General features: G+C 39.5%; 1 protein-coding gene across 2 annotated transcripts in view; it reads right to left on the bottom strand.

Annotated features, from left to right (window-relative positions):
* The window catches only part of RALA (RAS like proto-oncogene A), a 25,938-nt gene extending 10,445 nt beyond the window's left edge, over nt 1-15,493 (bottom strand). The window contains exons 1-2 of one of the 2 annotated variants that reach the window (XM_042474528.1): nt 15,362-15,493; nt 1,512-1,659 (exon numbers count right to left, since the gene is read on the bottom strand). In XM_042474528.1, coding sequence (XP_042330462.1) covers nt 1,512-1,625 — 114 coding nt within the window. In that variant the 5' untranslated portion in view covers nt 1,626-1,659; nt 15,362-15,493. Of the gene's footprint in view, nt 1-1,511; nt 1,660-14,579; nt 14,602-15,361 lie in introns of those variants that run through there. The other variant, XM_042474529.1, reaches the window with a different exon arrangement.

Here is a 15,493-nt window from a genome sequence, read left to right as displayed (position 1 = left end):
TAATAATAATAATAATAATAATAATAATAATAATAATAATAATAATAATAAGCTATGAATGTGTTGGTTGATGTGTGAATAGCAATAGAAATGTAAACTTTGTGGATATGGTGATGAGGAGACAAATTCAGTTTTAACTATCTCTGATGCCACTGAGGAAGTAGACTTTTGTCTATGAAAGCTCATGCTGCCAACTTTTTTGTCAGCTAGTCTCAAAGGTTCTACAAGATCTCTCTATATACTGATTCTACAGATTAATATGGCTATATCTTTTGAGTTTTAACTACAGTATGGCCACTGAGGAACAAAGGTGTTGCATAAAGCCAAGGTGAATAGATAACCATATGAATGGTGGAAGGGGTTTATGAAATGAAGTGTGATGCTGAAACCAGAAAGCAGATATGACAAACAGACCAAAAGAGCCCTCATGAGGCTGGGGTGTTAATAGTGTTATAATATGTGTAGTGTAGTCTCTATATTCAGATGTTCAAGTTATTAAAATGGTTCTCTGTTTCACCCATCTCAGCAACTCCTTAATAAATATTTGTTAATTAGGCAGTCTGGAACATTTCCCAGACAACATGGAATAGTGTAATAGCTTGAAAGTTACCTCTTAAACTTTATTGAAATAAATTAGGCCACGTTACTATATATTCAAAGGACTATAAGGTATAAAAATTAACACAAAAGTAGTAATAGCAAGTTATCTAAAATCATATTATTTTGTGTTCTACTTTCTAATTTTTTATGTGTTAGTTATTTTTGTCTACTATGCTCAGCTTTAACACAAATACAATATGCCTCAGTTGGGTTTATTATTGTTAGATCTCTTAGATTAATTTACCGAACTAAATTACTTCAATTCAAAATTACTAAGAAAACATAATAAAAGCTTACTTACTGAAAAACTATTAGTGATCTCATGGGTCCTTACACATGTTTACAGTCAGTTAGGGACAATACTGTGTCTTTCCTCTCCCCTTCACTGTATCTTTGGCTCTCAATTTTGTAAGTAAGAAAAACCATTCTTTAGTGTCGAACTGTTGCCATAAAAAATAAAAACCCTACCATAAACAATAAGGCAACTGCTCAAATAATGCAGTATAATATTTAAAAATCCCAACGGAAAGATCAACATTCATGGCCTATTCAGTGCGCCCGCATCATATGTGAGCATGCTATATGCAGTTTTCAGCTTATGCTGAAAAACGTGCGATGGAACAGGCAATGGTATGTGCACTAGTGGCGCATACACTGCGCTGCATGCACAAGCCCAACTGTTTTCAATGGAGATCGAGCATAAGCAATATTTGCCTTATGTGGGGGGGGGGGGGGCGCGCGGGGGCGGAACAGATCCCCCGCGTAAGGGAAGGACATCCTTTACTTGAATTTCAGTTACCATTATATGTAGACACAACATAACAGGATAAAAATCAGTAAGTTCAAGTGCTAGATCCAAAACAGTTTGAGAATATATCTTATATTATACATGGTAAAAGCTAAACGCTTACCTCATCATACATGAATTGCAGAGTTAATGCAGATTTTCCTACACCCCCACTGCCTACCATGATTACTTTGTGCAGAGCCAAAGAATTTTGACTTTTGGGTTTATTTGCTGCCATTCTTGCGTTGCAGATATTTTACACAAAGGAAAACCTGGAAGAAATTTTTTACATTAGTAAGGAAATTAAGAGATTCAACGGACATAAAGTATAAACATGCCTATTGTTTATGCTGTGTTCAAGTCAATGAATATACACAAACGCTGGCATAAAGGACTACAAATGTAAATCTTTTTAAAAAATTGAAGTAAAGGAAAAAAACCACTCTTATCCCCCCCTCTGGAATTCTTTAGGAAAATAAAAATAAAAATGCAATACTACCTTCCTTTACAGGTTGTAATTCAATTTGTTATTTTACCAACATAAAATGCACCATAAATGCATTTGGCATACAATTACTATGTCCAATATACTAAAAAGTAAACTTTATTCAGAATGTAAAGGCAAATATATATATATATATATATATATATATATATAGAGAGAGAGAGAGAGAGAGAGAGTTACAAATGGAGCTATATGGACTGAACTGCACAGAATCTCTTGTTTTTCATACAACTAACAGGTCCAGTGTATTAAAAGTACACTTTGTTCAGAATATAATAACAGAACATGCCACACACACAGCTTTATGGTCTTGAAATGTACAGAACTTTTTTTTTCCAGCTTGAGGAGCTGGCAGCCCCCCATAAAAACAGAAGAAACTATCATTAGTAAAAAGGAGAAAATTGTTTTGTCTATACTAATTCCCCATACTGTCAGCAGATGTAGTATGCTCATTCCTATAAAAGAGCTGAGATCAGGAAACCAAGACCAAGAATTGTAATGACCTAATACTGTACACAGCCTTACATAAAAGTCTTTCTCTTACACAATGTTTAGAAGGGGCAGTACAGTGTTAAACACTTAGACATTTATCAGTCTAAAATAAAATATAATAAGCCCTCCATATCCATGGATTTTTTGTATCCATGGATTCAAGCATCCAGGGCTTGACACATTTAAAAACCATATACATTTCAAAAAGCAAAACTTGATTTTGCCATTTTATATAAGGGACACCATTTTACTTTATATTTACATTTATATTTAATGAGACTTGAGCATTAACAGATTTTGGTATTCATTGCAGGTCCTGAAACCAAACCCTGGCTGATACCAAGGGCCCACTGTATTCAACAAATCAATTTTAACCCATTTTTCTGGGTGTGGGGAAAAGTCTTGCATGTTCACTGAATTTTTCTGAGTCTTACTATCTCTAGAGTAGACTTTTGTTTGCAGGGAATAATGAGTTTGGCCCTGGTTCTGATCATAAATTTATTGGCTTTACTTCAAAAGCTACTAAAGTTTCATGGTTTAAGACACTTCTGCTTTCCAGATTTCTGTAGTTCTGTAGATATATCCCCTCATCCAACACTCAAACTCCTCTGTTCCCTTTCACTTTTCTATATTCCATTAGTTCTGTATGCTGTGTGAGTTACTCTAATATGAGTATTCTTTTATATTCCTTGTAATAAACTTTCATATAGTTCCCCATGCCTAGAGTCACTATCAATAACTACTGGAATAGCTGGTGCTCCATTCTTCTATGTTTTTAGCAAACCCAAACTAAAAATTCTCCAAATTAATTAAAGCTATATTGCAGCTGTCAGTGGAGGCTCTACAAGCCACACACATTTAGGGTAATACCTTCACCTGCAGATGTACTAGCAGATTTAAAGCACCACCAATTATCATTCCTGGCTTCTTTTGTTCTGTTGATTTCAACCTGTTTGTCCTTGAGGAGATGACTTCTGTATCTTGTTCAGCTTCAAATCAAGAAGCTGGCAGTCTACAGAAAGAACTCTCTTCAGTACAAAATGAAGTTCTGTTTCCTCTTCTTAAGCCTAACTCAAACATGCTCTAAACATTTTTCTCCACTGCCCATATCTTGTAACTCTCGTTTTGCTTGCAATATCTTGTTATCTGCATACCCACACAGAGCTTCATCCCCTGTGAAGCACTCACTGCTGGATTCATGCAAGATCTATTACAATGCATATACAGCAGCAATACAGAGGCAGCAACTGTCATTCAGAGATCCAAGGAATGTGTACTTGTACGGGAGGGGGGTGTTTGTTGATAGGCATACAGTTACAGACTGCTGACTTTAGGACATTCCCCAGTACAGGTAGGCTTTCAATGACTACCCTTATTGGTCCCAATTTGGCAGAACTCTCTGCATTCCTGTTCTCTCTATACTCCATCACTTTTACTAGATCTAGTCTGTTGGTCCAATGTTGTATGCCTTCAAGTCATTTCTGACTTATGGCAACTCTAAGACTAACCTGTCCCGGGGCTTTCTGGGGCTCACTCAAAGTCATCCAATGGGTTTCCATGGCTGAGCAGGAAATCAAACCCTGGTCTCCAGGGTCATGGGCCAACACCCAAATCACTACACCACACTGGCTCTCTGGTTTTAGAGGTAATATAATTATCAGTTATTCCTTTTCATAAACACTGGCGCTAAAATAAAACTTAGGTTATATTCCCTCTAAAATAACAAATGTTGTAAATAGAGTCCACTAATTAAATACACCTCTTCCCATAACAGGAAAGCTGATTCTTTTTTGCACCATCATAATCAGAAACTCTAAACATTTGCTCACAAACATTGGTACACAGAATGGCACCTGTAGTCCAGACTATTGAATTGAGAACAGTTTAGAGAAGCCTGTAAAGTCCAAAGTCTTTGTAACCTTAAAAGCTTGAGTAGGTTCTTCCCTCTGCAAATGATAGTGCAGGGAGACCAATATGCATCAGGATCCCTTATGCAGGGCGGTGGCAGGGGGCTTTCAACATTCTCCCCTAGTTGTGATCCTGATCCAGGCTAGAAGCTGATCCCTTCAACTGATCCTGCAAAATCCACTGAAAGGAATGACACCATTTTTTCTTCCCTATTCAAAATGTAGGGTAGGAACAATTGGGGTAGAGGATTAAAGACTATCAGCCCTCTGCTGACACACATTAAGGTTTAAATTGGGGAGGGAATCATGGAAGCCTCCAAATGTCACTGGACCCCAAGTTCCAGTTGTCCAGAAGTGGAAACAGCAAGGAGTCCTGAGAGAGGTAGTTCAACATCTAGAGAACTGCAACATTTTCATCCCTGGTTTAGACAGGGATTGGGACATCATACCTTAGCACCCTAAAAATACCAGATCCCATCTGAACTTGGAAACTAAGAAGGGTCAGCTTTGGTTAGTACTTGGATGGGATACCACCAACAATACCAGATGCTGTAGGCTATATTTCAGAGAAAAGAACTGGCAAAACCACCTTTCAGTATTGCTTGCCTAAGGAAACCCTACGAAATTCATGAGGTTACCATAAATTAAGAGGCAACAAGACACATAGCTACCTATTTATTGAAAAAGACAGCACTCAAACTCAGATCTACACTATGTATTTTGGCTATAAAAATTGTTTATAAAGTATATAGCTCAATTAGAAACCTGTTGTTTTAATTAAAACTTTCAGGCATCAAATCGGTCAAGAAATAAAGTTAAGTAGTTAAAATTTATTAGGCAGGTTGTTTATTAATATACCTCAATAAAATGAAGAACATATGAAAGTATGGAAGATGTTTTTAAGAGGTCATTGTTTTAAGTGGGTTGATGACGCTGGTTGCACTCTATCTCAGGATGCCTTTGGAAACTGTTTGGAAATTGCTGCAGCTCAAAATGCTGACTGGGGCTGGTTACAGGGTTATAGATACCTCCCCTGTTGAAACATTTTCATTAGCTACCAGTTAGCTTCCAGGTGCAATCTGAAGTGTTTGTTATGATGTATGAAACCCCACACTGCTTGAATCCAGATTATCTGAAAGACTATGGTCCAAAACACACTGCAGAAATAATCCAGTTTGAGACCACTTTAACTGCCTGGCTCAATGCTATGGAATTCTGGGAACTGTAGTTTTGTGAGACATTTGACCTTCACTGTCAAAGAGCTCTGGCGCCATAATAAACTACAATTCCTGGGATTCCACAGTACAGAGTCAAAGCAGTCTCAAACTGGATTATTTCTGCAATGTGTTTTGGACCTATCTTTCAATATGAGTCTGCCTGAGTTAGTATCCTTGGGAAGGGCTTTCACTTACTACCACCAACATTTGCTCATTTGGTAGGGACGTGTGACAGAGCTTTTTGGGTGGCTGCTCTCAGACAGTGGGATTCCCTTGCACAGAAAGCTAGGGTGGCCTCTGCTCTGCTCTCTTTCTGCCTTGAGGCAAAGCTTTTCTGTCTACACAGGGCTTTATATCTTAACTGTATGCTGTGGACAGATGTTATTTGTTTTTTTATCTCTACTGTATTATAATATTTTAACTGCCTTTTAAACACTGTTTCAAATTAATGTTTTTAATATGATTGTTTTTAACAAGTGCAATATCAAATGTTTTATCTGGATTTTGTTTTATTTCAAATTGAGAGCCATCGTGAGCCTTTAATAGGGAGATAGGTATTAATTAAAGGGGCACAAGGGCCATGCAGGACATAAAATTACTAATGTTTTTACACACTTGCCTGGTTACATGTTTCCTGCTCATTTGGAATGCTCACCTCACAAAAGACCTTTGAATAAGTACATAATGGTTACTGAATTATTGATGACAAATCAACAATTTGAAGCATTTGTATGAACTGATGTGCACAGCCATTTGTAAGTGATATTTTCAAACCACCGGCATCTAAGTATTGCAAATGTTTAAAACTTTGAGTTTTTAAAAGCTCCCCAATCTCAGAAGATATAATTAGGGAATGCAACTCAATAACAAACATAGAAATTAGAACTAAGCATAACAATAAATGACACGATAAAAAAACTGACTTGAAAAATGCTGTCAGCTGTGTACTTTTGGTAGAACTGAAGTAATGCTGACCAGAGGATTTAACTGTCTGAGAATCTGAGACTTTGTTTTGGGACACCAAATTTATAGTCCCTATAAATAATATTGTACAGAAATGAATGGGCAAGACTGACAGTATCTCACAAATCAAAGAGGCAGCCGAGTAAGTGTTCAAATTGAAAGGTTTTTTGCCTTAAATATTTCCTTAGCCCTTTGCAAATGGAACAAAAAACTAAATAAGACAAAACATGCATGCAATTTTGCCTGAATATAACTTTACTTGATAGAGAACTATGATTTAAAAGAACAAGCAAAGTATGCAAAGCCAGGTCTATTATCAGGCATCACACAGAATCATAAGAGTTGGAAGAGACCATAATGGCCATCCAGTCCAACCCCTTGCCATGCAGGAACTCTCAAAGCATACCCAACAGATGGCCATCCATCCTCTAGTCTGTTTGAAGACCTCCAAGGAGGAAGACTCCATCACTCTCAGAGGAAGTGTGTTCCACTGTCAAACAGCCCTTACTGTCAGGAAGTTCCTCCTAATGTTGAGGTGGAATCTCTTTTCCTGTAGCTTGCATCCATTGTTCTGGGTCCTATTCTCTGGAGCAGCAGAAAACAAGCTTGCTTCCTCCTCAATAAGACATTCCTTCAAGTATTTAAACAGGGCTATAATGTCACCTCTTAACCTTCTCTTCTCCAGGCTAAATATCCCCAGCTCCCTAAGGTGTTCCTCATAGGGCATAGTTTCCAGACCCTTCACCATTTTGATCGCCCTGCTTTGGACATGCTCCAGTTTTCAATGTCCTTTTTGAATTGTGGTGCCTAGAACTGGACACAATATTCCAGGTGGGGCCTGACCAAAGCAGAATACAGTGGCACTATGATAGGCATTTGGGTGCTTTTTCAGAATACAATGCTGTCATCTGAGGGTTTTTCCTTACAAACTGTCCCACAGACCAAAAAGAAATCAAGTATATAATCCCGATACATGAATGATCACCATCCTTTCAATGTGGACAAACCCTGGCTACGGCAAGAATAGGCAGTGTGCAGTTAAAAGTAATTCATGAAGACACAGCTTACACTGGTAAATGCTAAACATTTAAAAAGTTTGCTGAACATATTACCAACTTACTTCTGTGCTGTGGTTACAAAAGATAAAATACTGTTTAGAAGATTAGTTGAGTCATACTTACCTTACACAAGTGAATACGTCTGGATTAGTGAACTGCGACCATCTAGGTGTGTTATTCGTAAGGTTTAAAACCCACATTTATGACCCAGAAAGTGTGAACAGCCTCAAAACATATACAGTATAGCCGCTGCTCCATGAAGATTAACAGGAATATATCTAAAGGAGTCATTACCAATGCAAGTAATGGAAAGAACTGTCATCATCAATAGAGTACCATAATTAATGCCAATGCTGTATTCTTAGCTAGCTGCTTCTTCTGCAGTATAAGGCATTTGGGGACATGAGGCCATATTGTGCAAGAGAATGTTGGGCTAACTCCAGTCTTCTGGTATCTGTTTTGTTTGTTTAAAACTTCCAAGACTACCAACTGTTGCCAGATGCAAAGCAATGCCCAAAGACATATACTGTACCTGGAAGCATTAGACAACAGAATGCTACTTCTGAACACATGCTTCAAACCAGGAATCCCTTTTCAATATCAAAACCAAGCTTGCATTCTTTTACCCCAAACAAAACAACCACTCTTGGTTCTTTCCCTGCTTCATTTCTTCTTTTCAATAGACTAATTTAGAAGAGGAAAATCCACTTATGGTTATTTTTAACCAGCAGTTACAAATCCTTGCAGATGTACTAGAAGTCCTCCCAACATCAACTTGTAGATCCCAAATCTGCCTTCTGCCTACTCTTGGTGGAAGAACTAGCCAAAATGAAGCAAACTCTCTCCAAGAGATCACTTACTAATCATGTAAAATGATCCAACCTGAGTCATGTAATGCAAGAACAGTTCATAAATGAGGACACACTGCTATCGATAGAACTAATTGTTAGAGGGCTAGCGTATATTTTTACATGCTCTGCCATCTATTGATCTTATGGCTTCTTAGCTGTAACCTCCATAGAAAAGTGATTCTAAATGTCAAATTAAAAGATCATTAACAGAACTGATAATGCAGGGTGGTCTGAAATAAAATACAAGATGTTGCTAAAGACTTCTTTTAAAAGTACTTATTTTCTTCCAGGAGATGGAAGATAATGTTTCAGTTTCAATAATCCATATTTTATTTATCAGCCAAGTATATTAAAATAAAACAGAACCCTGAAATTAAGATTTTTCTACAAAAACACTGCATAAAAAATATAATTGCTAAAGAAAATGTAGTATTTCAGTAATATAGAATCACTGGCTTATATACATTTTATCAGCTTTAATACTAGACATGCCTAGGGGCTGGACACAGACCACGGATGCTACCAATCTGTAGTATTAAAGCTGATGAAATGTACATAAGCCTTGTAAGATTCTAACTTTGATCAGTTATTTCACATAATGGGGTACTCAAAGGCACTGAGACAAAAAATACAATGCACAGAATAAGGTTCAGCCTTGCATGCCTGCAAGCCATAAAGAATTGAACTGTGCTTTGTATGCCTGTTGGAAAAGTGTCCAAATTGGTATGAATCACCATTGTTATCACCACCACCATCATCTTGCATCTCTCCCCAAAAATGAGAGTCAAAGGCTTGTTACAGACAGCCAAAATAAAGCTGCTTCGAGTCACAGTGGAGGTTTGGTGTTTCAATGATGCATGCGTCCTAAGAGTCCAGAAGTCGCACCAAAGCCATGCTCCAGCCCTAAGGACTGGAGTGTGGCTTTGGTGTGGCTTCTGGACTCTTAGGACGCATGCATCATTGAAACACCATACCTCCACTGTGACTCGAAGCAGCTTTATTTTGGCTGTCTGTAACAGGCCAAGGAGACTTAAAAATATAGGCAAAATGTAAAACATACTACTAAAAATAATAAAATGCAATATAATAAGCAGTACAACACACTATTAAACGTTCACCCCCTTTACAAAAAAAGCCTGTTGAAATAAAGAAAGCATAGCCAGAGGTGCCTATAGTAGCTTTCTTGTTATGTTCTCACTTGTTGGGCCAAAGAGGCCTGGCCCCTTCATATCCTACAGCTGCAGACTGCCTGGCATTCTGGAATAGATATTGCCACCAGAGACAGGAATATACCTCATCCAGGCAGGTTCTTTATTAATGCTTCAAAGTTCACAACCTATGAGCTACTTCATTTGTTTAAAAATGATCATCTATATCCCACTCTTCAATAAATTATCCTGCAGTCAAGATGTGATGAATCAAAGTCCATCCAAAAATGCTCAAGAACTTCCACCAAGAAAAAACTTCTTGGCACATGTGCTCTGGATGTCTTTCTTTATACTTTGTTTGCTATAGTGAACCCTGGTGCACAGTGATTAAGAGCCTGATTTTTTTCTCCAAAATGGGGAATCTCTTGGAAAAATGTAAGTGTCTAACTTTCCCACACATATACACAAATCTATTTGTAAAAAAAACCCCATAAACAAAAAAACCCATTTCATAAAATTCATTGGTAAACATGAATGGATGCTAATGTATCCTTAAGGAAGCTTGCCAATTTTGTCAGCAAGACTTGAAACAGAACTCAGATTAAGAATGCTCTAGCTGTTAAAATACTTGTTTTTCAGGTGATTTATTGCTAAAACATGTGTGTGAGAACATGTTTTATTGAAGGTTTCATCCTTACTAACAACCTTGTCAGTCTTTAATGTTGATACTACACTGACTCGTCAGTTAATATTCTATGCCTGTTACAGACTGCCAAAATAAAGCTGCTTTGGGTCTCTTTGGAGGTACGTATGCTGTTTCAATGATGCATGCATCCTAAGAATCCGGAAGCTGCACCAAAGCTGCCCTCCAGTGCTTAGGAATGGAGTGTGGCTTTGGCACGACCTCCAGACTCTTAGGACCCATGCATCATTTAAATAGCATAACTCCAAAGAGACCCGAAGCAGCTTTATTTTGGCAGTCTGTAACAGGCCTATGTGATCTACCAATGTGTTTTAGATTTACAAGAGAAGAACACAGATTCCCTGTAAGGATGGCAAGGCTTGGGATGGGATGAAGAAATGTCCAAAGCCATGTCCAAGTACTGGAATTATAATAACTAACATACTGGAAACACAAATGTTTACGAGTTATTGGAACAACAAAAAGTTTTAAACATGCTAAATCAGATCATGCTCCATTTAGGGCACTATAAATTTTTATGTTTCCATAAAACTCACCATTCTTTGGTGCACCCAGAGTGCAGCATTGTTTGCTACAAGGTCTATATTCTTTGCCATATTAACCTGATCACACATCGTTGCTGTGATCAAAATACAGACAATAGTCTTGAAGCTTAATGAAACCCGGCAGACTACAATAATAGAAAATTAAGAAGCTGCAAGTAGGATTACAGATAGATAGGTAATCTCAGGATTGTCCGTAACAGTCTAAAAGTCACATAAGTACTGAGAAAGACAGATACTAATATGTATAAATTAAAAAATATATATTTACCAGGCAAATCATAGTATTATACGCATTCTTTGCCTCTGCGCTGCCACAAGAAATCTAAATTCAGATTACACATAATAATAATAATAATAATAATAATAATAATAATTGTTTTATTTATATACCGCTATTCCAAAGATCATAGCGGTGAACAGCAAGTAAGCTAATTAGCAAGTAATTAGTAAGTAATTAGTAAGTAAGTAATAAGATCAAAACAACTTTGTCATGCTGATGGCAGCAGATACAGTGAAAAGTTTAGTTATTAATTTTATTAAAATACTTTATTTCACAAACATCCAAGGCCCAGTATAAATTAGCATACGGTGAGAGTAAATAGGAAACATGTATCAAATCATCAGATAGGTTTAAGAAACTCTGTTTAATGTATATTTAACATCACTAGCAAATGACTGTAGAAATCATTCTTCCATCCTTACCTCGTAACTCTGATAGGAAGTTACATTGCTACCAACTGTCTAAAACAGACAGGCAAAAGGAAGACTGATTTACTGGTAAATCTCTGGGTAGTTTGCAGTAGATCAGAAAGGATTTCTGACTGCCAGCTATTTAACACCAGGAATATCTGGTATTTCTATTATGACTCTGTAGAAGAGGTAGAGAAATGAGGTTCATGATTCTTGTTGACAGGGCCGTGGCTATTTCAAATGACAGCTTAAAGATGAAGTCAGAATATGGCTTTGGGCCAAGTCTTTTCCAGCTACAGCTCTTTCTACATGTTCTCTTTCTAGAAAAAGTAGTGACTAATTAACAAGTCATAATTTCAGGCAGTGCTTTGGCTGAATCTGTATACAGTACCCACATAGCTAAAGACAGCTCACCAACACTTCGCAAAGTTAAAATCACAGGCCTCCAACAATAACATGGAACACTGTCCTATGGAAAAGCACATGTATGTACTTGCTTCCCCAACCCAAGAGTTCCAGTACTTCATCCAATACGTTGATGGTTTATGAGCAAAGAAAGACTGGGAATCTTTCATAGTTGTCCATTGTTGTTGTTGTGTGCCTTCAAGTTGTTTCCAACCTATGGCATCCTTAAGGTAAACCTATCAAGGTGTTGGGTCTCCAGAGTTGTAGTCCAACACTCAAAGTACTACATAGCTGTCCATACCTGTCCACAATTGTGATGAAAGATTGTTTCATATCAGGAGAACTCAAAGATGCCTCCTACTCATAAGAGGGCTGCAGGAGGTATCTCCAAACATATTCAGCAGGAAGGGCAAAGAAGCCTGATATTTGCTGACATATATTGATATCTACATACAGAGTGCTCCTTTTGGTCCTTGTATGGAACAATCTGGCTTATATACATTGTTGTTGAAGCAGGACCTTTCCTCATTATTGTCAAATTACGTAGGGCCAAACTAGTCAATGCAGTTCTGCCACACATGCTTTTAATGTATGAGAGAGTTCATCTGAGTCTCCTTATTAAGAATGCCAGGGCTGTGAGAAAAAGTGAGGAAAGAATCAGATCACTGGAATTATATAATAACCAACATACTGGAAACAGTGCTGTTTGCAGAAATCTCCTGTGCTCCCACCATGAAAGGGGGGGCAGCTTGGAGGAGCGGGAGAGTCAGGGCAAAGCCAAGACTTTCTCAATCCTGGGAGCCCTTGCCATATTAAGTCTTCTTCATGCTTCAAGCAGCAGCAAGAGAAACGAGAGAAGAAGAAAAGGACTGGAGTGACCGTGTGAAGAAGCTGCAAGCAACAGCACACACTCCCATGGGTCTCCCTTGCAGCGCTCCTTCCGTTGAGCTGGCAGACCCTCTAGCTAGGGAAGCGAGCTAAGGATGACCCTAGCCAGTGCTCTTGGGGTCCTCTGCCATAGCCACCACCAAAGAAGGGGGAAAGGCAGAGAGAGGAGAAGAAGGGAGGCCAAGAAAACTCTAAACCGCTTTGGAGAAAGGAAAAACCTTGCTGGCTCGAGAGAGACACAACCTGCTGGAGCGTGGCAGGAACTGGGCTCAGGGGGGCTAGCTCCTCCCTATCAGGGGTTGGTCTTTGGTATTGTCCCTGCCTACAGGAGTGAATAGGAGGAGCTAACCAGAATCAGGAGGTTGGACCCTGTCTGCTGGGAAATTGAGAATCTCAACGACCTGAACACCACATATTAATACATCCATTTGTTCGCTGCAGGGTTGTAAAAATCCTCAAAACCAGTTCATTCTTAGATCCCCTCTGGACTATACAGAACATAAAGTCAGATCTAAGACCAGTATCTGACATGCAGAAGACAGTGACATAAAATGGTCATTTTTGCATATCATAGGCCTGTTACAGACTGCCAAAATAAAGCTGCTTGGGGTCTCTTTGGAGGTATGCTATTTAATGATGCATGGGTTCTAAGAGTCTGGAGGGCACCAAAAGCCACACTCCATTCCTAAGCACTGGAGTGCAGCTTTGGTGCAGCTTCTGGATTCTTAGGATGCATGCATCATTTAGCAGCATACCTCCAAAGAGACCCCAAGCGCGTTATTTTTGCAAGTCTGTAACAGGCCATACTCACTACCATATAACCCCAGAACTGGGCTAGGGAACCTGTAGCCTATATGATGTAATTGGGATTCCAACTCCCTCATCTCCATTGAACATGCATCAGGATACATCTCCATTCAACTGCAGGCCAACATGCAAAGAGCCTTTATTTTCCCATGCCTTTGAGAACGGGCAGCAAGAAGTACACGCCTAAAAGTTGATGTAATACGGTAGTTATATGCGGTAAAAGACAGTATGCAAATAAAAGATTCCAAAGCGACTGATACGTATTGCTGTCGAACCAACTATGAAATATCATTTAGCAGATACTGAGAAATCATTATGCTCAAACTCAATTATCTCTCATGGTTAACATGAGATGATTATATAAATGTAGTTGTATGTTTATGGTCACAAACTGATAAAAAGAAAATGCCTGCGTACAAGATAAATGCTTCTGATATTCAAAGAGCAGTCATATCAGAAAGAAGCATCCCACCCCTCTCAGACTGGTCCCCCTAAAACTTGTTTCTGCCCAGAAAGCCTGCGTCTAAATGTTAGGAAGGAAGCGTCTCTCTCTGTATCTCGCTCCTAGCTCTGAGTATGTGTTACTTTTTTGGGGGGAGATCATGAAAACTACTGTAGTTAACTAACTTAAGGGTCCAACAAACAGCCAAAATAAAGCTGCTTTGGTCACTTTGGAGGTAGGCTGTTTAAATGATGCATGTGTCCTAAGAGGCTGGAAGCCACACCACAAGCCAGCCCACCGGACTAAGGACTGTAGAGCAGCTTTGGCACAGCTTCTGGCCTTTAAGATGCGTGTCATCATTTAAACCGCATACTCCAAAGTGACCAACAGCACTTTATTTTGCGTGTCTGTTTGGGCACCTAAGACATTTTAGAAATGTCCTTGACTCCCTTATCATAAGAGAACCATATTGACATTTTGAAATGGCATTCTCAATGTCTGTCAGGAAGAAGTTTGGCAAGAGATCTTTCAAATGCACGTAAACTTGGAAGACTTGCATTAGCTCCCAGACCTTCTGCTTTCAGGATGGCTCTGGCTTGAGCGAAACAGCCGAAACAAAGCAGGATTTGAAAGAATGAAAGGAGAAGATAGAGGAACCCCGTCTGTCTCCACTTTAGATGCCAAATTAGATCTCTCTCTCAGAGGCGGCCTTTTAAGCTACTGCTAGCATCCTCTCTCAGAACCTATGAGGCAGAATTGAGTACAGAATAGTTAGAGAGAGCTCTGTGCCGCAATAAACTACATATTGGCCCGTACCGAAAGGCCAAATAAAAGCTCGGGGTCACTTTGGAGGTATGCTGTTTAGATGCTGCCATCTAAGGGGCTGGAAGACAAGCCAAAGCCAGGATCCAGTTCTTAAGACTCTTAGGACCCATGCATCATTTAAACAGCATTCCTCCAAAGTGACCCAAGCAGCTTTATTGTGGCGCGTCTGTATGGGGCCATTCCCTGAGCAGGGCAGTTAAAGCGGCTTCAAACCGGATTATTCCCGCAGTGCAGAGGACAACCTTAGAACTCCCCCAAAGACAAAAGGACACCGACCGGGCCCCGAGTCCCCCTTTGTTCTCAGCTAACTAACCTCCTCCCTGCTCTCCTTTGGGTGCCTTCTTCTTCCTGGGGAAGGGAGCCCTTGGAGCGCCGCCAGGAGGAAGAGGAGGAGGAAAGAGGGGGACAGAGGAAAGGGGCCTTCCAGTGGAAGAGAGAGAGAGAGAGAAGCCACCACTCGAGACACACTTTCCCCGAAGGCAGTCAAAGCGGAGCCAAGGTTCCTGCATCCCTTCCCTTCAGGCTCACCAGGGCACGCCCTTTGCCGGCTCTGGAAGCAGCCAACGGAGCGCGTCCCCAGGAAGGAAGGCTGTGTGCGAGAAGAGGCCCTGGAGGCCCGCCTTCCCGCCTCGCTTTCCTCCTTCTGCTCCAGCAGGAGAG

Source organism: Sceloporus undulatus, chromosome 6 (assembly GCF_019175285.1).
Source record: "Sceloporus undulatus isolate JIND9_A2432 ecotype Alabama chromosome 6, SceUnd_v1.1, whole genome shotgun sequence".
Lineage (NCBI taxonomy): Eukaryota > Metazoa > Chordata > Lepidosauria > Squamata > Phrynosomatidae > Sceloporus > Sceloporus undulatus.
The sequence above is the reverse complement of the archived record's forward strand: the minus strand, read 5'-3'. Positions and strand labels throughout refer to the sequence as shown.